Raw genomic sequence first — 25,295 nt, forward strand, 5'->3', positions numbered from 1 at the left:
AAATGTGTTTTGAACATAGGAAATTACATGAGTGTGCATTTTCCTATGCGTTTTAAGAACTCTCTATATATTTATATATCATAAATCTCTCCCCAATGCAAATTTTTGTTCAACCTGAAGACTTGTGTATAGTAAAGGCAAAAATGATGAGAGACACGTTCATTACAATTCATTACATAGTGATCATGTCCTGGATGTCACCAAGACAGAAGAGAAAAAACAATAATCCATCCAAAATTAAAACAAAATTTAAATAACTTTCTTCCCTAAAGATATTGAAGTGTTACTCGAAAAAAGTCAACAACACAATTTACTTATCTTTTAAAATCAAATTTGTAGATTTCTGAAATGAGCAGTATATTTCTATAGTTGGTATGAAGCAGGATATTTCTATGGCGGTTCCTGCATTGATACCCCCAGGAGGCAAACTGATGTTCGGTTCTCAGGAGGAGACATGGCTGGCAACGATTTCTTGTTCAATTCTTTTTTTTTTTTTTTATCTTTTTTTTGTTTTGTTTTTAATGCAAAGCAATGACACCACACTAATCTGTCAGCATAATAGCAAGTTTTCCCTTGAGTGTCCAACTGTAAACTGGGAAAATTGAACAGTGCACGTAGGTAGTCCCAGACTGAAATCTGGTTCTCATTTTATACTCAACCGACTGTACCTCCGATTAGAGAGACAGATACAGAATCCAAGGCAGAGTGACAAGTGCTTATCATCAACAATGACAGGGGATGGAGATAAACTAACTACCACAATGAGGCCTAGAGCATGTTAACTCAAACGAACATAAAATTTTATTCTTAAAAACTGATGTGAAAGGGGTAACTTGTTCAAAGCAATGTTTTGACTAAATTCATATTCTTGTCTTTTTCTTTAGACCTCAATTCATGAAATTTCCATTTTGAGTTAATAAAAAGGCTTCAGATTACTTAAGGGTTTCTAAGATCTAATGCATTAAAGCGAGTAAGCACTATAAGGACATAAACATTTGAATTGTAGAGACACCTGGTCAGCCCACCCCCACCCACTACTCTGACCCTCCACCCCTATTACCCTCCTACACCTTCCTAAACCCCCACCCAATATCTGTCTGGCTTAGAACAACTAAAAAACCACTCTGTGGTCTTCAAGTGGCTTCTGGCTACACTGCCTGGCTGACTTTGAAGAAACATAATTCTGTGCTACGAACAAAGAAAACCTGCAAACTTTTAATTTTCAAAGAAAATAAGCACTCTGGAAAATTAAGAGCTTTACGCTGGTTAAAACAACTCATCAGAGTACCCTCTCAGTGTGGTACGCATGTACCGGACAACATAAACACCTAATCCAAAACCCTACGTGTCAAACTCCTACTCCTTTTTAGCATGTAACATGCCGGTAAACAGAATCATAATCTGGAGAATAACAACATACATGAGTCAGGCAGATAAATGATTTACCAGAGATACCAAATGATTTTTCACTTTTGTTTCAGCTGGTTCCTTATGCTCTGCTAAGTCACACAATGATAGGGTGGGACAGGCGCTTGATGCAAGGACCTGCTTATTCCATATGTGCACAAAAATGTCCTGTAATCTTCTATAGCTGAAACTCCGAGCTTATAGCAAAAGGAGGATGAACTAATGCAGGTAAAATATCCAAGGCACTCCGTTGTCATTTCACACCATATTGTTAACTACATTGCTGTTTGTAAAAGTATTTCATGGCGTTAGTGCCTAGCATTTCATAGGCAGACCAATTTTAATATATATATATCTTATCTCAATCTTGTATGGAAATCTTTCACAAAGATCAGTTTTAACCGTGACCCTGCTTGTCTTGATGTTTTGATAATATGACACTGTTCACTATGTATGAACACAAAACTGTACATGATATGTAAAACAGTATGTACTGTATGCAGCATGGGTTCTCATAACTAACTTTTTTCTATGTTGAAGAAATCAAAAGTATCAACAGCAACACCAAACCCAACAGCTGAGGACATTTTTCTCTCTAAATAGCCAAAACACACCAAGCATGCTGTCCAGTTACAAAAAAATACAAAACGTGTAAATTATTGCACAATAGAAAGGCTCAAAAAGTTTTGTGTTTGATGCAATAGTATTGCCCCTTTGATGGATCATGCATTCAGCTTTTTCCATTCAGGGATGATAACAGGGCTGTACTGTGTATTGGTGTCTAACCCTGTTGTCCTTTCCCCTCACTTATCGACTAGTTAGCCAGGGTCGCTTTTAGCCAGGGGAGCTGAGAGAGAGCTGCCAGCATGCTGCTCTTTGCCTACTCAGTCTTAATGTCATTAGCCAGAGGGCGGTCACTGTGCCACTTCTTCATGTGTTTCTCCAGAGTGCTGTATACACTGAAAGGCATGTGGCAGATTTCACATTTGTACACGTCCTTGCCCATCTGTCCGTGGGTCTTCATGTGGCGGGTGAGCTTTGAGCTCTGAGCACACGCATAGCTGCACAGCTCACACTTGTACGGCCGCTCTCCAGTGTGACTGCGTCGGTGCACTGTCAAGTTGCTACAGTTCTTGAACACCTTGCCACAAAATTCACAAGTGTCACTGCGGCGGCCATCCTTGGAGCTCGGCCTGCCATTTCCGCTGCCACCGTGGGGAGTGCTGGCCCCACTGCCAGTGCCGCTGCGTCCTGAAGTGGCCCGTTCCCCGTCCAGCTCGCCTGGTGGAGTGGAGAAGCGCAAGCTGCCATTCTCTGATGAGTGCTCAGATGAGGAGGCGAAGGGCGATTGTCTGGAGTCCCCACCTGTAAAGTTGATGAAGGGGTCCTTGAATTGTCGTGAGGCAGCATAGCCAGCTAGCCACTGGGAGTACACGTTCTCTGTGTTTGGGATGGTGGGCGTGGGGGGGTCAAGGTCCTTCTCTACCTTTATGCGTTTGGACAGAGGACTGAGGGAGCCAGGGCTGACCCCACCACCCAGCAGCTTCCTGGAGAGGCTGTCACTGGATAGAGGTCCCAGGCCATTGATGGTGGTTGTGCATCCATCAACTGCCCGGTCTAACTCCTCATCACCGGGATCTCGGGATGAGCTCCGTCGGCGTGGGTGCAGAGCTTCATTGTTCTGGTGGTGGCGGGCCCCTTCTAGTCGCAGGCTGAAACGATAGTCATTTCCTGCTTCTTCTTCCATTCCAGGTTTACTGTCAATTTCCTCCTCTTCCCCATCCTCTTCTTCTTCCTCTTCTTCCTCCTCCTCTTCTTCCTCCTCTTCCTCCTCATCATCTTCTTCCTCTTCTCCATTTTCAGGCATCAGGCCATTGTTCTCACTCTTGAACTTGGCCACCACTGACTTGAGGGCATCTGTGGCACTGCCCATCAGCTCACTGGTACCTGGTTCAGGGGAGCTGGAAGTTGAGAGGCCATCCTCTGACTTGGCATTAAGCACAGACGTTTTGCTCTGACAGTGTGTCTTCATGTGTCGTTTCAGTTTGCTGGCCTGGGTGCAGGCATGGTTACAGAGGTGACACTTGAATGGCTTTTCCCCTGTGTGGCTACGCCGGTGAACGATTAGGTTGCTCTGGAACTTGAAGGTCTTCCCACAGAACTCGCAAGACTTTGCCTTGAGAGGTGTGCCTGGTTGCACTGCGTTGGATATGGCATTAGGGGTGGAGCGAGAGCCAGAAGGCGACCGAGAGGTGGAGAGGGGAGGTGTAGCTGAAAATGGAGGCTTAGAACCTGGCTGGAATGGCTGTAGCAGCCGTTGCATAGGGTTTGGCCTATTAGGGGAGAGAGGAGGAGAACCCCCTGTGGCATTCCCAGCCAGCTCACGTAGACGTCTCGAGAAGTCCATGTTCGGAGGGGGTTCTAGTGGCACAGAGTTGAGCCTCATCACTCTGTCAAAGGCGCTGGGATGGTGGGTTGCCAGGGCCAGATCATCAGGGCTGAGGTGGTGGCGTGGTGGTGGGCTGAACAGCGGTGGGGTGCGTGGGTACCGCCCTTCCAGAGGCGTGGATGCTGAATCCCGGCCAGAACCAGAACCCGGCATCCTCAGGAGGCTGTAAGGACTGCCATCAGCCAAATGAACAGCATGGAGGGGAGGCTGGGAGGAGGCACAGTCACCCCCCATCCCAGGAGCTGCAGCCACACGTGGGGTTAGGGGGCTGCCAGGCTCGCTCTCCAGATAGATGCGGAAGCCATGTGTGTTCTGGGCATGCTGGAGCAGAAACCAGGCACTGGTGAAGGGCTGCTTGCATGTCGTGCAGGTGTAACTGCTGGGCTCATCTTTATCTGATAAAGAAAAAGGACACACAAAGAGACACTGAATTAAATAAAAGGAATGATGAGCAATGATGAGGAATTAAGTAATGATAATGAACAAACATCATGTTATTACACAATGAATATTGTATTATATATATGTGTGTGTGTGTGTGTATATTATATACATATATATATATATATATATATATATATATATATATATACATACATGACTTCAGTTAATAAAGAGAGAGATTTTATTTTATATTTTAGCACTTTTAAAATATGTAAAGGTGGCATTAAACACCAATTATTTCTGGATAAAATTATTCTGTAATTAGATTTTTTTTTTTAAAGGTAAAAAAATCTCAAAATCTCAAAGTTGAAAATTTTAACAGAAAATATAGCATTTTTCACTTTTATAATCAAGCATGGTTTAATCTTAACACACTGCTCAACTTGCAGGACTTGCACTCTGATGTATGTAACAGATTAAATATGCATTTTATAATTTTATCAAACCAGCACTCACTTCCAGTGGGTGCACGCTTAACAAAAGAATAAATGAAACAATAGTGAGAAATATCTCAGGCAGCAAATACACAATTTACACAGTTGAGAAAGCAGGAATATTTCAAACAATAATTGACTTTCAATAGCACTTGCACACTGACCTGAGATTTGCCTGACAATGCACGCCTAATCTCGTTAAACACAGTCATCTCCCCTCCAATGCCTTGTTTAGAGAATTAGCAAGGCTAAAGTGGGACATGTATCTGATGCTGCATATTAACACTGAATGCAAATAAGAGGTGACATGTTAATAAAATGTACCAGTGTTTATCACAAAAAGCACACATTCATTGCAAAAAGGGGAACATTGTGTATGTCTGTTTGTGTGTGGGTGGGAAGGGGTCTATGAAAATGCATTTCATGCATTACTTTTCTATTTCTGATATTTCATGCTTTATGGATTTATTTAAATCCACTCAGGTGAATAGAAAAGGAGAAGAAGGAGAAAGCAGAAGTGAGAGATATGCAAAATAAGAAGCATCCGCCACTTGCAAATGTGCTCCCTCTTTCATCTTTTGGCTTTCTTATCCTTTTTTCTCTTTTTTCTTTTTTCACCGGAGGGCATTTTTCTGAAGTCATTTGCAGACACTGAGCCCCAAACCATGGCCATACTGTGCTAAAGATGGAGAGGAGAGAGAGGAAGATAGGCCAAGTGTGTATGATTGCGATGATGAGCGATTCCTAAGATGGTGGACAGACTTGCATGTTTTAAGCCTGCTGTGGCTGAGAGACAAAGGGGTGAAGCTGGGGCAGAAAAAGAAGACGGCTGCTGGGAGAAATGAGGGATGCTGTGGATGAGCAAAACATGAAACAGACTGGTGTTTTGTAGTTCGCCTGTCTGTCTCATGTGTCCACGGCCACTGTGGCCCCCTCTTAGCAATCTCACTTAAAGACCAGTACACGGCATAAAATGTGCACCCAATCAAACCTCCACGCAAACCTTTTTCTCTTGACTGAAAAGAATTGGAAGGGGGGTATACTGGTAAATTATGGATCATTACAATCTGCAAAAATTACAGTTAATTGCTGCCACCTGCAAGGGGCTTTGACCCACTATGGAATTTTTCCATCATAAAAAAGCCATTTGCCCATACACGTTTTTGCTCCCTCTCGCATAAGCACAAATAAAATGTGCCCATTACATTTACTTTAGCTATATGTATATTTTCTGATTATGTGTGTTTTTATGGCTTTAAATATAAAACCCCATATCACTCATAAAACGGTTGCAACAATCTGGCCTCTCCTGTTCACTTTGCTTTGATTTGTAGCCTATACACACACTTCCTCCACCATCTCCTTATGTGTGAGCAGAGAGTGTATATGCATGAGGAAAAAAATAAATGATTTTTTTCTGTTGTTGTGAAGGGAAGGAGAGAGAGATGGGGGGCGTTGGGGGTTGGCTCAAATGTCGTCTTCTCCTCTGAGACACAGCCATTTCCGTCAGAGGACAGAAAACCCCCATGAGGGATCACAGGATTGAAGTAAGGAGGCAGGGAAAAAGGAAGGGAGTGAAGGAGGGAGAGAAGTGTGGCGTGAAGGGGACATTCCTAATGACAGTCCACCACATTTCTGAAGGACACGAGAGCTGCACTTCAAAGGCGGCATTCAATTCATTTTTTCAGGTATCAAAAACAGCATGCCTTGTACTATGCAATCACAGGTCCATCTATGGGCACTGGACAAAATGTGCTCATGGCGCAAGCAGCAATGATAATTGTTAATCTTATCCAGGCAGTGGACACATTGATGGGCATCAACAAGCAAACTGATTCACAACAATAGCAGAAAGGATATCTAAATAAACCCACTATTGTCCTTAATAGCTGTCCTCAAAGGGATGGAAGGACAGTTATTCAAAGGCAGAAAAGACATTCTGACAAGGCGTTTGATGGCCTTGAAGGCTTTTTTTCTAGTAAAGAAGAGCAGAGAACTGTGAGAGGGAGAAAAGATGATCTTATAAACGAGTCCGTCCTCTAATGGAATAAAGGAGAGCTCAATCTCTGTCTGCTTTTCCCCTGCCAGTAACTCTAAGTCTGTGGCGAGTTAGAGCTGGAGAGCAGGAGAGCTGGGGCTAATGCTGGATCTCCAGGTCCCTTTGAAATAGGATCAGCAGAGAGGAGAAACCACACTGACAACCCCTTAGCCGCCAAGGGGACTTTGGGGGAGAGAAGATAGAAAGCATATAGAAGACATGAGAGAGGACAGGGAGCTCAGGAACAGAAAAGTGGAGAATGATAATCAGAATAAAGATAAATATAAAAAAGTACAGAAGCAGAGCACGGAGAAGAGATGTAGTCCGAGGAAGAGAAAAGGGGTGATAATAACTCCTTCCAAGCCATTTCAGCACATTGCAACACAAAGCAGAAGCAGACTATTATGGTGTCTAACAGACATAGTGCACTGCTATCAGCCAGAGAATATGATCCAGTGCTCATGCAAAAAGTACAAGGCCGACTGATGCAAGGGCAGAGGAGAAATTATGGCGCCTTTAACAGCAGATATGTTGGCCTGTAGCGGCTGACACCATATTCACATCAGCGTCTCAGACAAAGCATATGAGAAGGCTGGGGCATGTACACTTTGTTCGTGCAGATTGCTCTATTGTTAGTGACCCAACCCCCAGACCCAGTCTCACACACACTTAGTCTCACCAATCACCATACACATGCATACAGAGAACCGATACCACGCCTTTCTCTCTTTATCCTGCCAGCCCAAACACACAAACAAAACAACAGACACCAACACAGCCTCATCCTTGACCAGGTGTTGGCATGCCTTAAGAAAAAAAAAAACTGTCACCAACTGTCTCTTCCTCCCTTCATCTCTCAATCAAACCCTTCATCCACCTGCACACTCCTTAAAACTTTTTAGTTATATATCTAAAAGTTAGCAGACTTGGCTTGGCCTCCATGTGTTTTTTGTTTTGTCCTTGGCCAACCCTGTTGGTGGCTTTAGGCTGTCCTGGTGTTACCACGCAGCTCTCACTGATATTGGTCATTTAGCTAATGGAGGAACAGGCTAACAAGATTAGCTCAAAGGCCGTCCAAAAAGAGGAGAAAGAAGGCATGGAGACAGGAGACACAAGGGGACACAGCATGTCACTGCAATTTCCCAAAGTTACTCCCTGGGCTAGGAGGCACTCACACACACCTGAAAAGTGATTATGCTAATAGCAGGTCTTTGCCAATATTCATAAGTGTTTATAGGTGTTGGAGTGAGTGCCTTGGGAAGATGAAAGGTTGTCAATACAGTGCCTCTTAAGAGTGCCTCAGCCGTAACTGGCTTTAATGTGATTACCACTCTGTTTATGTCATTAGGGTATTCACAGTCAGGGATTGGACAGGGGTGAAGGGTGAAGCAGTAGAGGAGAGACTGAGAAAGAAGGTGGGGAACTAGTCGAAGCTCCCATTAGTGCTCATCTTCAGTTTCTTGATTTTCTAAATACACTCTCTACACTCTCACTTTGAGCTGACTTAGCTGACAGGCCTTGGTGAAGAAAATGTTAACAAATAAACTGATTACTCATTAGTGACTTTAGGGAGTAAGAACAGCACCTTTTATATTTATATGTTATTGTACTACATCAGTGTTTTGTCCCCCAGATGTTATCATCTGTGTTGCATCCATTCATATTTGTGAAAATACCTTACAGAGCAGCTGGCTAGACTTGACCTTCCTCCTTCCTGCTCTGTATCTCTCTGTTTGTCTGTGTTTGCCACAGCCACACACACTCGGGCTCATACACTCACTTCTTTGTCCTGGGCCAGACTGGTTGTGGTGCGCTGAGCCACTGGCCACAGACAAAAGGCTTGTTTGACCAACACTTGTTCCAGAGACAAAGCCGGATGCAGGAAATAGGGTTTACTAAACAGAAAGCCACCCAGGGAATAGAACAGACCTAAATCCCAACCTCTTACAAGTCTGATGTGGACCGGGGCCTGCAACTCTCGCTAGTGTTGGAGTCACACATTACACAATTGAGAGAAGCTGACCACTAACTACTAACTACACACCAGACACAGAGAGAAGGAAAAAAATAAGGGGATATAGAATGAGGCAGTGAGAAAAAGAGAGAATTAGAGAGCTAAAAGAGCAAATGACAGGGGAAAGAGAGGGACTCTGGCCAAGCTGGCATGGACAAGTATGGGGGAAGCAGATCTCTAGATAAAGATGCATGGTGGTCTTTGAGGGCCTGTGCCCAGTATAAAGTAATCTGCTGGCTATGGTGTTGTCTCCAATCACACTTTCACACTTCTTACTTTTCCTTTCCCCGTCTCCTTCTCCTGAAAGTTGATAAGAGCAACAGCGGGACTGAGGCATCAATCTGAGCCACTAAGAAGCCATTATGGACAAATGGTACCCACACATGAGCCAATGACTGCATGCACCATACACAATGGACAAATGTGTGTGTGTAGGTGTGTGTGTGTGTGTGTGTGCTAGGAAGGTCAGCATGTGAGTGTTTCATTAAGGGGAATGCTTGTTCACTGTTAGCAAGTATGACAGCATGGCAAGTGTCCAGGTATGCATGCATTCATATGTAACTGTGTGTGTCTGTGTGTGTGTGTGTGTTTGGACATATATATGTAATGCATTTGCCTCAATCATTTTAAAATTAGCATCACTCTACACTGTCTGTTTCCCTGCGTAACCTCACTCTCTTTGATCTTTTCTCGGTTGAACTGTGTTTGAACTGATCACACATCCATTCATCCATCCATCTCTCTATCCCTCTATCTATCCATCCATTCATCTATTCCGACTAAGCCCAGCTTGACAGCTTCGTGCTTGGATGCTGTTTGGTCCAGCAGACCTTATAATAGGCCGGGTCATCCGTGTCTCCAATGCAGATCATTATTTGCTCTCTACTTACCAGAGACGGTGGGAGGCCGCACGCTGTTGTTTCTCATCCTAGGTCTAATAGTACACTGTAAAGACCTCTAGGATTCTAAGATTAACAAGTCTAATTAAATGGACCATCGCTTATGTAAGCATCCGCAGAGATTATTTATTGAGTTAGGATCCGCATCAGAATCAAACTGCTGTCAACAAAAGCTAACACTCATAGGAGTAGGTATTAAATAAAGAAGTGGAATCAAAGAAACTGCAAACTGCCAGTGTCAGTTTAAGCACACATATCCAGGTACATAAGAAGACTTAATCAAGCAGGAGTATTTTTGGACTTGGGCAATATCCCAGATGGGCGAGGAGTCTCTGAGCACTTCAGAGGGGAAATGTGAAAAGAGTTCTGTCAAAGAAAAGATATGTCTCAATAAAGTGGAGCATAGGGGGGAGGAGAAGAGGGTAAAGAAGGCTAATGAAGAATACAATGGACTATAACTGAATACAATAGAATACAATACAACAGACTGGATATTAAATGGATATTTTTTTACTTTCAAAATGTTGCCTGCAACATTCACATAAGATCATCCGCTGTCTTTTCTTACAAGCATCATTCCTGTTTGAAGTGCACAGACAAGATAGCCTCCGTAAGACATGAGGCCAGCAGCCTGAGCTTCACTATCTCTGCATAGCTCAGCTTATGACAGGCTGGCGTCCCTGCAGAAAGGATGGAGGGGGACCAGAGAGGTCGGCTAGCTGCACATTTATGCATAAATCTCCAGATAGATAGCATCAGGAGAAGAGAACAGGGGAGAGAGGCAGGCAAGCGGTGGAGGATGATAAGGCCCCCGGGGCAGGGCATTCGACACTGTCAAAACTGTTTCGTCTCTGACCATTGGACGAGTGGAGCGCGTTATGAGCCTGCATACCATTTGCCAGGATGCAATTCGGCTTCATTGGAGCATACAGGGGCCTGTATCTGACCTGATCACTTTTCCCCTCTTCAGTCTTCACAGACATGCAGGGAGATGGACAGAGCAGCACAAACATCACATGAAAAAAGACTACAGTCACATTACATTACAACAGTGAACGGTCAACAGCTTCACTGGTGAATATTCAGAGGAACATGAACTACCCCTAGAAATCATAAAAAGCTGACATGTCTGTGGTTTAAGCTGCAGTGGCATTATCTAGTTTAACTGGCAAACTTGTTAGTCTGAATAAAAATAATATCTGTGAAACCAAGCTCCAGGACAGGAACAGGTGTCACAAGTCAAAAGTCACAGACTGTAATGAGACTGAAACCTGGCAAGACAACTGCCAAAAACAATGAAATCACATTCACAGACCACCAAAACACAAGAAATGACTGTTTTATGTATTTCATTTATTCCCCAAATAAATAATTCTATTTTTGCCCTCTGGATGAAGAAACAGCATCAGCAAGGTTGCAGCAAGTACGAATGAATGATCTAGCGTAAAGACACTTACAAAGAGTGATTTTCACATCCTCTAGAGCATAAAGAACAAGAGGCTTTTCTTCCTCAGACATTGTCTCATTCAGCCCTTCACCACCTGCATAAAGCCATCCCACAGAAACTGAAGAAGTTTCATTTGTTGGACCTGTAGCCAGTACAATACAATTTTATTTACAAAGTTATTTTCTGTGCATGTAGTCCCATGTTAGGGGCTAACCTAAGCTGACTAGCAGGAGGGTACATACACACAAACAGACATACATAATGTGAAATAATGAGGGCTGAACAGCTGGGCATTAAAAGGTAGGGGTGAAACATAAAGCAAAGGGGAAATATAAATTAAAGACAGGAGGCTCTATGGAGCCCATTGTGTTGAATAAGTGAGACATAGCTGAAAGGGAGGAGGATAGTGTGAGAGCGAGCAAGGAAGCTAGATAAAGACAGGAATAAAAGAGTGGGCAGTGAGGGTTAGAGACTGTGCCTGATCTACAGGCACAGACCTGCAGTCAGGATATCTCTGAGCTGATGGAAGACCGGACACACAGACACACACACACACACACACACACACACACACACACACAGGCTGTCTGGAGTGAGTAAACACTTCAGTGTCTGGAGGATAGAGTCATTCCCTCTCCCTCTTGTTCTCTGTCCTTCATGCAGCCTGCATGCTCCTTCATTACTCCTCCTTCCATCACACTATTTTCTTAACACGCTCTGATGACAGCACTGAAAGAGGTTAAAGTGGGTCTATCTTTCATAATCACACAAACAGACACAAAGTTTCTCACTCGCCCTTTTTCTTTTATTTCTAAAAGACTCCATAGCAGACACAAACACTGCAGCACGCACACACAAAAATAGTTTCTTAATGTCTTTCTTCTCTGAAGCTCAAAAGACACTAATTTTAGCCATACAACATTTGTGCAACAATACACTTCTCATCCTAACCCACTGCTTTAGTGTCGGACAGATCTCAAACTCCATTAGGCCAGTTTGGGCAAGTCTTTCTGTTTCCTCCTACCTTTTGGCTGAGGTGCTCCTTCACTATAAATATTTCCAGAGAAAACGAGACACATTGAAGGGGCAAAGGAAAAAGACAGGGGTCAAAGTAGTGTTTCTGCTAAACATTATCTAAATCGCTGTGGGGCAGCACTAATAGTGGAGCAGTTTGAGGGTCTGTGCATCATGGGGTTCCATATGCACTTGGGTCACAAGTAAAATACCACATTTTTATGCTGTGGTGTTGAAGAGGAAGTCAGGAACTGTTACGAAACACAAAGTTTTCACTAATGTTGGCTTCATTTGTTTGTTCCTGAACATGCTCGCAGTAGCCCCGGAAGCTCTCAAGCATGGGCTATCATTTAGATACCACTGAACAAGGACCGTTTTAAACATGCAGTTATTTTTCACCATGTCCTACCACCTCAGGGTGAGAGGGCCAGGGCATGTGAGCTCGCGCCAACCATAGCAGCTCGTTATGCCTAGAGCCTCAAGACATTGAAGAGGGACATGGCACTTTAAAACAAGAGAACCAGTGTGTTGGAGTGTCCCGTGGCCCCAAGCTGTGGAGACTGAGGGTTTAACACGGGTCCCATCTGGTGTGTGTGACTGTGCACACGGTGGTCGAGTGGTTAAGGAAACATCAATAGCCAGACTCTTTAGATCAAGGGGTATCTCAGGGTCAGATGTAGCTCACAAATCCATTTTCCTTAGAAACTGAGAATTAGGAAGTAGGAAGAGTTATACGTGTATGTGGTACCTGCAGAACTAAAGTACTCTGGATGAACTGTTATTCTATCACAGACAGCTTAGTGTCATTTTTAAAACTCTGGTATCATGCACCTTCATTTCACCAAGTTAGATTAACTGTAATGACACAAATGAAGAGTCCTGATCCTGTAATAAGGACATGGCCACAGCCACACAGACCTCAATCCCCGAACCCACCACAATCCATTCATCTATCCCTCTATTCCCTGTGCCATTATTAATTCATTGAGGAAAAAACAGTGCTGGGCCATTCTCACCCCAGACGGTCTCCAAATCCTGATTAAAATTGCAATGTGGCCTCCTGTTCAGCCCTAATTCAGTCCCTTCAAGACATTCTGACAGAAGCAGGAAGGGACATGGCGGAGTGAGGAAGTGGTCAGATATCCTCACTGACCTACAAATGTTTCCTTCAATGCTCCTCTGCTTGATGTTCGTACTTGACACTAATGCTGCTAAAACTTCTATAGAAGTTTGATCCCAACCAGGGCCACACCTTTGTGATATGTTGCTTTGGACAGATGCCCTAAGCAAATGGCTGCAAAATCAAACGTGTCAAGGTTGGATTGCAGGGCACAATATTCTTTCCTACTGACACAAGACAGTTCTGTACATGTCAGAGAAAAGACTAGGGTTAAAACAAGGTGAGGGCTGCCAGTTAATACCTATATGTAACGTTTACCATCAATAACAGTCCATAAGATGGATGGGCCATATGCTTGGTAACGGCAGGACACACTCTGCACAATTTTTCATTGCCGACCCTTGCTGTACCAGATTCCTGCCTACTAATTGAAGACATGTGCTCTGATCAACCACTGTAGTTTTGCAAGAAAGGTCAAAATGGTGGACAATAGAACCTGGTGTGACTCACAAAAGGTGTATCAGGAACATGCACAACATGAAGCAGTAGCAAGCATGATATTAATTAAGGTAGCCAACCTGTAGCTTTCTTTGTGCTCAGCTGTACTGCATAAATCAGGCTTTTAACAAGGCCAGAGCCCTAAAGCTCTCAAACCATGCTGGAATGCTACCTGCACGACCATGCCAAAAATCTGTCTGGGTCTAGGGCTCCTATAGATCACAGCGTTCATAGGATGGCTGTAGCGACTTACCCTGAGAAGGGAAGGAGGGAGGGAGGAAAAGAGCAGAAATGCAAGAGGAGCAAGAGCTATTTCTGTTGGGTCATGTAAACGTGTGTGGCATTGGTGTGTAAGTATGCAAGTGTGCTCCAAACAATCTCTCCTGTTTTTACAAAGAATATACATAAAAAGCAAAAAAGCAAAAATAAGACAGAACTAATAAGCAAGATATGACTTAAGACAAAGACAAAAGAACTGCAGTACAAACTTCTCCAGTGGATCCACAAAGGTCAAGGTATCAGCAAAAAAGCAAAAATAAATTCCTCTTTGTGCCCTTTAGATATAGCTAATGAATGCCTGAGAGTAACTCGTAAATGGGCTTTTAGAATAGAATATGTGGAAAAGGCTGTGCACGTTTGGTGACAGAAGGATTTATTCACAGACAGCTGCAGGACACGACACATGCAAGTACAGAAAGACTGACTGCAGGTTGAAATGCAAGCAGAGTCCACCTCTAAGTCACCGTTTCTGCACAGAAAGGGTCCATGAACTTTAACATCTACAACCAGTAGCAAAACATACATACATTTACACACACATTCAACCAATTCAAAACCATGGTGTAAGTAGGCATGCACTTCCACTTACTAGAAGAGCCTGTCCTGTAAAAATCAAGACTAAGTTCCAAAAGATTTTTATAACCTACAGTAACATCTTAAAGTTAGATGACCTCTGGCAACTACAGTAATTCGGACATGGACAATGGAGGAAGTTGTTGACTTCGTAGATAAGGTGACAGTTTGTGTTAGCAGTAAACTGAGATGGATAGATTGGCCAGAAAATGAGGGACTTTTCATTCAGTGTTGAATTCATTTATGAAATGTCATCCATGACCATTACATAACGTTAACCACATGTTTATTATTGTAACCATGGCGATAAAGGTTATTTTAACCCACACTGCAGTGTTTTTCTTACCTAATCAAGTAGTTTTTGTTCCTAAACCTAACCAAGAGGTTTTTACGCCTAAACCTAATTAAACCGTGATGGCTCCATAGTCATATCTGTGTGTCTATGATTGTTACCGTGACAGCAAATGTCCGGTACAACAATTGCAGTTGTTACCATCACACGTCATACGTCATGCTGCTAGATGGGTCTAATGCAGGGGTATTCAACTAAAATTTAAAGAGGTCCAGTTAGAGAAAATTTCTTGAAGCAAAGGTCCGGAAGATCATAATGTCTAACTAGTTAGTGTGATATATATTTAAGTAGCCTAGTAGTTTTATCAACATCTGCATGTAATCAATACCTGACTGCCAAATCAAATGAATTCAGTACAATTCAAAAACTTTCTGGCAATATTTATTGTCATGTAACATACAACTGAACATATATGTATGGCTGTAGATATGTATAATGTTCTCTCATTAACTAAGTTCTCTCTCTTTCTCCGTCTCACTCGACAGTTTCTCTCCCTTTGTTTTCTACATGTATCGCTCTCTTTCTTTTTCTTTGTACTGTCTTTTCATGCAGTGTTGCCAACTCGTCAGTAAGGAAAGTAGCTATTGGCTGTCCTAAAAGTCGCTAGAAGTCGCCGAATGACGTCATCGTGTGATTTACATAATGTCCATGGCACATGCTGTAATTGTGATGGACGCTTTTGCCAACTTCAGAAATGGAAAGTAAGAGACAATTGTGATTCTTTATAAGAAATAAGGGACAGAATAAGGGACACTCAAAATATTTGTACTGTGCCATATAATGTAGCATGACGGCCTGCAGTTAATAAGTTCTCAGAACTAAACACATTTGCCTTGCTGTAAATGACCGTACACTGTTTGAGTCAAATGCAGTGATTTATTTTAGACAAAGAACATTTTACTTTTTATTTTATTTTATTTTATTTTTTATTACGCCATGCATAGTACAGATCACGCACATACATGATCGCACGCGCGATTCATTTGCAGTCGGGACGCGGAGGCGTGAACATTTCCTGCTGTGACTGCAGCTGGGAGGGAGGGACTGCAGGGTAAGGACTGGGCCGCCTGTGAAGGCTTTGGGACGGGGGAGGGACTGTAGCTGATTTGCCGTCTTACTGCGGCAAATTGAGAAGTGTAAGAACGGTGCAGTACAGACACATCAGAGTCTCCAAATGTCTCCAGTAACATCAGAAAAACTCGCCAGATTTGTCGCTAGTCGCTTTAAAAAAAAAGTGTCACTAGAGGGGTCTGAATACTCGCTAAATATAGCGACAAAGTCGCTAAGTTGGCAACACTGTTTTCATGTGTAACTTGCCTCTAGCTCTGTTTACACTGTAGAGTCGTAATGTTTACCGCATAGGATGCACAGACTTGATTGGCTGAGTGGTATCACGTGGGATGGCTCAACTCGCATGCAATTGGTCTGTGCGTTTCCACTACTGTAAAGTATAAAAAAGCTGCTCCGGTGGAAATAGAAGCGCCCCGTTAGGTTTTAAATCACAATCTTCTGTTTTGGCTGTACGTCCGGGTCCGTATGGGCGGCTTCTGGGTCCGCACCCGGACCGCGGTCTGCCTGTTAGTGACCTCTGGTCTAATGGGTTGTATTCTAAGGTATGGACAAATTATATATATTGTTGTTTGAGTTGGAGAACTTGCATTAAAACTTACTAAGTAGCCACACAAAATTGTGTTGAATAGTACTGCAGTATTTCTAATGCAATAGACACACTCTTAGAAAAGCTTCCCAGCTAACCATATATAAATAAGTCAGTGTGGAAGGACAAAAATCTGGATTAATGACTGGTCATGTGATGGGTAGAACTAGTTTCTCAGGCTGCGCTCTACAGCACCACCTTAGATTTATGGGCCAGATGTTTGTGTCATTACTTCTCTAAGAGACTATAAAACCTCATTTATAGAAGTTAACAGTGTAGTTGCAATGTAAAGCATCACCGATGTACAAAAATTGTACTGCACTGCGTCTACTCCGAGTACTTGCAAAATATAATTAAGACGCACCTTTGCTTTGTTGGGACTACTTCCACAGTCCTGCAGTATTTGTCTGTCCTCCCCTTCATTTCTTTGTCTTTTTCCTGTCACTTATACACCAACAGCCCTGGCAGGAATGTAACTTCACTCCTCTCTAACATAAACTCAGGTTTTAAGATCCACCCTATCATTTTGAGAGGGGCTGACAACCTCTGACTGATGCAGAGGTCATGAGGGCATTGACCCCAGTGGACTGCGTGTGTTGCATTCTGAGAAACGAAATAATGGGTTTGTACAAGGTCAAACTGTAAAGATCCTATGCTCATTCCATGCATGTCCAGCTGATATGGTGTAGGCCTACCAAAAAACCCCAGGAGGAGAAAGTGTGAGAATACTTTAGAGACAACCGCTTATGTACCTTTGACATTGCTGTATAGATTTATAAAGACATAAAATGATATGTTTGCTCTTAAAACACATGGCCTTTATTGCTCTCGTCCGGTTTCATCACCTTTGCAATACACAGAGGAGTAGCTGATCAAAAGAGGAATTAAGGTCAGTGAAAGAACAAGGATATTATCTGAAGAGGAAGGGGTGTAGTTGAAGGTTGTCAAGAATGGTGCAAAAAGCTGTGGAGAGCAGAAGAAGGGAAAAACAAAAGAGTAGTGGACAGCTTTACACTGCAACACCCCATTCTAGATTACATTAGTGGCAGCTGCTTCCTTTGTGTGGTTTTATGGCCTGGCCCCAAGAAAAAGCTGCTAAAATTTCATTTAATCTGCTGGAGAAACTCAAGTGTCTGTCAGCTACTCAAACAAGGGGGCCTAAAAGAACCATGCTCTCAGATAGCTGAGGCAAAATAACACTAATAATATCTCTCTCTGTGGTCGTACAGGCAGACATTTTGTGTAACCAAAGAGGGCTTGCCTGTGCCACCGGTGCATGGGAAACTGGCCTGATCTCCCGGTCCAGGGGCAGGCCCTAATGGCGGGTGAGGGAGCCAGACAACATCCCCCTTCTTCCCTCCTTCTCTGCCCCCTTTATCTCCACCTCCTGTTCATCCTTCCAAGTCATTAGCTTATGTTAATCACTAAAACTACCAAGAGTGACCTCCAATTTCATTTAATATGCCACTGTCCTTAACAGCAGATGACGACGCAGCTGCTACAACTGATTTGTTAAGGGAAAATAATCATATGAGTGAGACTAGATTTTTCACTAATTTGTATTTGTTGCCTACACACTGTGATAACATAAAACACAATCCTCATTCAATTTCTCTTAATTTAAAAAAATGTATTTTGTCAAATCAACGATTCCTTTCATATACAGTAATTTTGCTTTATAAGATTAGTATCATTACTCTAAAATAGCCCTAAGTCTAATAGGATCTAAAGAATAATTAAACAAGCTATGAACAAAATTGTGGAAATGTCCACCACTGTTAAAAATCCTTAGCAATCCTCATCCTTAACAAATGGCATATCTCAACTACCTACTCAGTATCCTGCTCCTAAAGCCTCGATACTCAGAAGTAAACACAAAAAGCTCTAAGACATTGTGCTGAGTACAGTATGTAAGTGTGACAAGATTTAAACTTCGAGCAGTGGTAACTCACAGAAAGCAGCAGGTACATGCAGCAGTCAGGGGCTGTGTCCTTCCTGGACTTTGTGTCCACAAAGCAACATGTCTACATATGTCCACATACATTTCGTCCAGATAACAGAGAGAAAGAAGAGAGGGCAGTTGGAAGAGAAGGGGCTATTTTGCCCTGTGATGCCACTGCTATAGCAAAAGGCAAGAAGAAGAAGGAAGGGATACAAGAGACGTATTTCCTTCAACCTCTCAGACAATAAGATTGCACGGTGAGGAGAAGAAGGGAGATGAGAGAAATGAGAGAAAAAGGGCAAAGCTCCAAGCAGACATACAAAGACAGGGAGCTGGAAGAGACCAGCTCTCCACTCACTCTCACAGATGACTGAAGTGAGCTTGTGACTATATATCCCACAGGAGCAGCTTTCACTTGGCCACTGCTCATCCTCTCAGGTTTGGCTTAGACTTAAGAGACTGACACCACTGTGTGAGGATAATGACAATGAAGTATGGCATAAATTGAAAGAGCTGTGGACCTGTATATTTTGTTTCTTTCTCTCCTCACTGTCACATTCACACAATTCCCATTATGACTGCATTGCCTCATGCTTTGGCTGCTGGTTAGGCATTCTAAGTTTCCTTCCAAAGTCAAGCTTTTTTTAGAGGTGGTGGGAGTGTTGAGATTTGTTACATATTATTGCTGCTACTACTAGTTATACCAGGAGCACTATTAACTCTGTGGCCAAGACATCACCAAGCTTAAATGGGATAGTTCAACATTTTGGGAAATACATTTTTCTATTAGTGTTAGATGAGACAACTGACCATTCCCATGTTTGTACAGCAAATAGAGAGCTAGAGCCACCTATGGTTTAGCTTTGCTTAGGATAAAGTCTGCAGAGGAAAACTGCTAGTCCAGGTCTGTCCAAAACATCCAGCAACATCCAATCAACAGCGCCTTTAAAACATTTAGTCATTTGTTTAATTTGTACAAAATAAAATGAAGTATAAAAAATAACAGTGGCTGGTTGAAGGACTTTATGCTGAGCTAACTGGCTGCTGGCTGTAGTTTTTTAAAGTACAGACAAGGAAGTTGCATCAATCATCTATTAACTTTGACCAAGAAAACAATTAGGCGTATTTCCCAAAATGCTGAACTGCTCCTGTAATCATTTGCTTACCCTGTTGACACTAGTCAGTTTAATTAAAGTAACATTAAATAAGGAATTTACGATGATTTTAAATTGCATTGGACAGAGGAGGCTATAAAAAGAGCACTTTAAAACCATTGTGAACAATTTAATAAACATGCTGGCTCAGAAAAAATATGCTAATGGACATTCAAGTCGTTTCCATGTAAAACTTTGTTTACAAAAAGCAACTAATAGGAAAAAAAAGAAAAGGAAAAGGAAAAAGCAACACAGACATACAAATGAGTGCTAATGAAGACATAGCAAGCTGGAGGGGGGGGGGGGGGGGGGGGCGGAAGAGATGGGCGAGGGCAAATTAACCTTTTTAATTGGAGAGTGGTAGCCCTCTTTGGACCCTGTAGTTGGATCCAGAGTGCTGACAGATGATGAGAGGGAAATGGCAGGCCTATTACAGGCAATCTGGCCCTGCAACTTGGCAGACCACAACAGTACTAGAGCCTGGGGAGAACAGGGCATGTCCAGCATGGAAAGCACTCCCTGCCAGACCGCTCACTGGCAGAGCAGGGCTTGCCTCAATAAAGGTATAAATAGAGAATGGTTATCTTGGCACTTTGAACTATGGGGTAAAGGGTTGTCATAAGGGAGTCTGGTTTCTTGTCTGATAACAAAATACTACCTGGTCAAGAAAAAGGAGAAGGGTTTTGCTTTAATGAAAGAGAGAGAGAACCAGTCTGACAGGTATGAGCGAAGAAAAGGGCCAGTGATGGAGGTGTGGGGGTGATGAAATGCACGCTAAAGGATTCACACACATTTTGGGTTCACATGACTTTGTACTCGTGCACACACACACATTTTCAAACCCAATATATCTGCCCCGGTGTTCACCAAGGAGCCAGCTGTAAGAAAAAGACATCAGAGAGGATAACTTCCTGCCTGTCTGTGGGTCTGGATGCAAGAGTCATGTTTATGTCTAGGGATACAAGGAAAACAAACATCAAGGTCAGAGACGCTGGAGTCTGTCCAACCAATAGATAGCCCCTACTTAACAGGGCTGCAGGGCCTGTTTTAACATGCGGCCCCAAGGGGACACCAGGATTTAGACAGAACCCTTAGGCAGGATTTTATATTAAATATCAGGGCTCTTATACCCTAAGAGCCATTTCCAAAGCAAAAGACATTTCATCTGAACTGAAATACAACTGACATATCATCAAGCTAAATTTCATGCCATGTTCTCTACACTCATTGACAAGGCCAAGGATTCTCCAGACACATGGTTTTTAATGTTGACCCCATTAGCCAGATGCCCAGGACATCTCTGTAGTAGGTCAACACTGCTAAGACAAAGAATCTCCAATCCTTACCTCTGCCACCCTCGCCTGCCTGTTTCTCTCAGTTCACCTCTCGATCCACACCTTCCCTCTTTGTCTGTCGCTCTCTTTGTCCACCTGTCTTGCATCATGTATTCTAGTGCCTTTAGATCAAAGCATACTCACTGCAGACATGGCAGACTACATTAAGGTGCTTACAGTCACATTATTCAAAGCCTTCCAGATATGCTATATGAAAGTCCATATGGTCTCATACCCTCATAGCCTTTGTGCTCACTTGCATGCACTCACACACACACACACACACACACACACACACACACACATTGTGACCCTGCATCCGCATCCTCTATCTGCATCTCATGCACACACACTCTCACTTGCACATTTCTCCTTCACTCTCTCTGTCTTTGTATATGTCTCTGTCCATAAACACACACACACACACATGCACACCAGACACATGGCCGAAGAGAGCAGACTACCATCTGGGAGTAGTGGCCGGCTTTGTCTGGGGGGGTGAAAGCGCCAACACGACCCCCCTTCAACACACACATAAACCATACACACAACCCTTGCAACAGCCCCCATCTCCCTCCCCATCCAACTGCTCTAAGTGTGAGTACTCTTCTCATACAATCTGCACATATACATATGCAAATTTGCAGGGGTGCATTATAAAAACAGCCATCATCACACATTCAGAAGTGAGATATTTACTTGGCTTCTGCACCAAAGAAGCCACGCAAGAGTTTAGGAAAGAAAACATGTTTCTGAGAAATAGAGCAAGAGCTGGAAGGCAGGAAAGGGGAAGATGAAAAGAAGTACCTTCTTAATAAATAACAAATTAACGTGTGAATGTGTGAAATACATGCAAATGGAATTGCATACATTTACATGGAGACACACATAAACACATGCACACACAGACATGCAAACATATATTATCCAGGTCTGCCCTGCAGCGTGTCTGTGATGAATTTATACACACAAGCTCGTGACAGTAATAAATGAGAAGACATTTATACGTTCATCACACATATCCATTCGCAAACCTGCAGCAAACCCTAAAGGATGAAAGAAAATTATTAATATAAAGATATGTAATATAAGATAAATTCAGAGAAACAGACTGACATCTGCAAGACTAGGTGGTAAGGAATCCCCTAACCCACTCCAATTCTTACATAAAACTCATCATGGCTTTCAAACAAGTGTCACACTTTTAAATAAACCACTTTTCTCATCTTAGCAGTTCGTTTTTACTCACCGACATGATGACATTTTCCCCTCAAATCAGGGATTTTATTTGATATTGTAACCAAGTGCAAGCCCAAAACTGCAAACATTAAAATCAGTCACAGAAACAATTTCATCTAGCAAGAGAAATAGTAGCTGTAGATTTAAAATTGGTTCAGAAGATATAGTCATGCAGCAAAAATATGGTCATGCAGCGATAAACTCTCTATTACTTGAGTTTTTTTTTACATGTTCCTGGTGTGACACAGTTTTGAGCTCTCCGATCCTGAGGCACGGTTTGTGTGTGAGCTGAAAACAAGGGGCACACCAGACTTGTAATTAGGAAAGGACCTGCATTCATATTTTATATGTCATACAGAGACACAAACATATTCTCAGGGACAGTTTCTATCACTGCCACTTGTGTATGTGCGCACAATACACCATGTATGGATCCATGGATATGTTCCTGCACTCACACACTGCCTAACAGTCCATTATGTACGTCTTCCGTATCAAATTCTCTCCCCCAGTTTTCACCACTCTCATATTTTCTGTAATGTTTTCAGTACACAATAGCAGCAGCAGTGTTAAGCTCATGTTGCCCCATCAAGAGGAGCGCACCAACAACAACCAAACACTTTTCCCTCCTCTTCCCACCCTGTTTACAACTGGATCCATTCGTCTCTCACTTTGTTCCCACGCTCCCTTGCTTCTTTTTTCTCTCCTCTGCATTGTCCTGTGCCCTCAGGTTAGAGGTTCTCTCTGTTTCCTCCTCTAAAGCCTGGAAAGAGAGGAGGAGGACGAGAGGAGGCGAGCTGGAGAGAAGAGAAAAAGAGAGGGAGAGGAGGGCCGAGGCCTGTCCGTCTGCCTTCTTCGGCCTGGCTGGGTAACCGGTCTGAACTGGTTTTGACATAGGTGAACTAGAGATGTGTCCTGTTTCGCCTTTGGACAGAAAAGCGAACCATGGTGGCATTCCATCCACAGAGAGCAGGTACCAGGGAAGTGTGCATTCATGTGAGTGTGTGTGTGTGTGAGTGTGTGTGTGTCTGTCTCCCAAGACCTTTGAGGCCTGGACCATTGCCAAGTTCATCTGTTAATGGACAGCTACTAGAAGAGCCACCCCATCCCCCTCTTTCCCTGTTCTCTGTCTCTCCAGCAGCCGTGCCTGCTCACGACCCCCCCTTAACCTCCCCAACCCCCAGCCAGGCCTGCCCAGATACAGGCCCTCACTCTCCCTCCTCCTCCATTCCCTTTCTCTGCCTTCCCCTGAAAGCTATATCATTCCCTTTCTCCCTCTCCTCCTTCTCACTGCCCCCCAACACTGTGCTTCTCCTATTCAAGATAAACAGAGTGCTTCAAGTTCAGGGGACACCCTGGGACCCTTTAACAAAGCCATCTATCATGCTGTCTGCCTGGGACTCCTTTGGCCATAGTAAGCTTGCTTTCTCTCTCTCTCCCGATCTGAATGTGTGTAAGTGTGAACACACATAGGTTGGACATCGACCAGCCAGTCAGCCTGCTAACTCAAACTAGCTATATGCTCTAGCTGATCCCGAGCTGGACAATTTCCCCATTGTATATGTGGCCCCTCCTGGCCTCTCCAACACCAGAGCAAAGACAGAACCCCCCCACCCCCTCCTGCCAGCGCACCCTTCTCCTGTTAAAACGAGACAAACTCACGACAAGAAGGCACGCAACAGAGTGAAGAAAAGCACGCACTCATAGGCCACTTTCTCTCCACACCTCAGAGACGGACTCCACTGACCCCTCTCAGATTCCCCTGAAGTCAGACTGTGGGACGATTAACCAAACTGTCAACAGCTTAATAGTCTGGGAATAAGAGACTGACAGTAGGCCTAGGAGCTGTGTGTAAACACTATGGAGATTATGAATGGTACATGAGAGAGAAAGGGAGATGCAGAGAAAAAGAACAGAAGGAGAGACGTCCTGTTCACACAAAGATCCTGCAACATTTATGGGTTCAGTTATCTGGGTAACAGTTTGGAGCATTCAAGCGTAGGTCTGCTATATGGAAATACTCAGTGGCAGGTCTTTTCGCACATACTGTGGTATTCCACACATTATTTTCATCTTTTTGTGGGTGGCAGCAATGTGAAAACGGTAGCAAGTAGAAAAATAAAGACAGTGCAGAGGAAGGCCATTATGAACTGCCATACAGGCTAAGTGATGAATTTCAAAATTCACCTAAAACTAAATTTGTGAGATGTCAATTTTGTTATTTGATTAATTTCACAGTGTTTTGTTGAGTGAGATAGCTTGTGGAGATACATGTTTATTAGTGCAATGCAAGGTTCCTGTGGTGGCTACAGAAAACTTTGATTGTTCTTTATTTGTTTTATATTTCATTAGTACCTTTAGTACTATAATTTCAATTTATGCTGTTGTTATGTCTTTTGATTCTATTACACCTACTGTAATGCTGGAAGTTTCATGTCTATCACGTCTAGCACCAAGGAGCCTTACTTGAAAAAGCAACTATGCCGGAGTATTTACTGTACAAGTTAAGGTGCCTGCTGTTATGTGGCCTGAAGGTGATGTTCTTTTGGCTAACCACTTGTAGCAAGATCTGGATAATCAGCTGTTGACACCCCAACCTCACTTTAGGTATGGAGGTGAGCTCAGCACTCACATCACAGTGACAAACACAAACATTTTCCATATTGCTTCCTTCCTCTTTCATTTCCTGCCTTGCTCCTCTTTCTGCTTGTCCTCGTGACTCTGGCTGACAAACAGTCACAGCAGCAATCCCCAAAGCCCAGCAGCTGCTGTCCTCTCCAGCCTGCTAGAGAGCGGGACTGGCCTGATGGTTTTAGAGCGCTAAATTATCCATTAGATGTTATCAAGTTGTAGCAGGGCAATGCCATTCTGCTAGGAGCCATCAATCTTTCATAGATCCTAGGCACAGTGTGCATTGGGATGCCAGAACCTCCGCAATTCTCACAGCACACCACCCACTCCATCCAGCTCACCAAATTGCACGCAAACCTGGACATGTGCA

General features: G+C 43.3%; 1 protein-coding gene across 1 annotated transcript in view; it reads right to left on the reverse strand.

Annotated features, from left to right (window-relative positions):
* Positions 1-1,085: 1,085 nt before the first annotated feature.
* LOC113128210 (B-cell lymphoma/leukemia 11A-like) overlaps positions 1,086-25,295 on the reverse strand; it is a 34,179-nt gene continuing 9,969 nt past the window's right edge. The window contains exon 3 of the mRNA XM_026303366.1: positions 1,086-4,251. Coding sequence (XP_026159151.1) covers positions 2,288-4,251 — 1,964 coding nt within the window. The 3' untranslated portion in view covers positions 1,086-2,287. The remainder of the gene's footprint in view (positions 4,252-25,295) is intronic.

This window comes from Mastacembelus armatus, chromosome 1, assembly GCF_900324485.2.
Source record: "Mastacembelus armatus chromosome 1, fMasArm1.2, whole genome shotgun sequence".
NCBI classification, from domain to species: domain Eukaryota; kingdom Metazoa; phylum Chordata; class Actinopteri; order Synbranchiformes; family Mastacembelidae; genus Mastacembelus; species Mastacembelus armatus.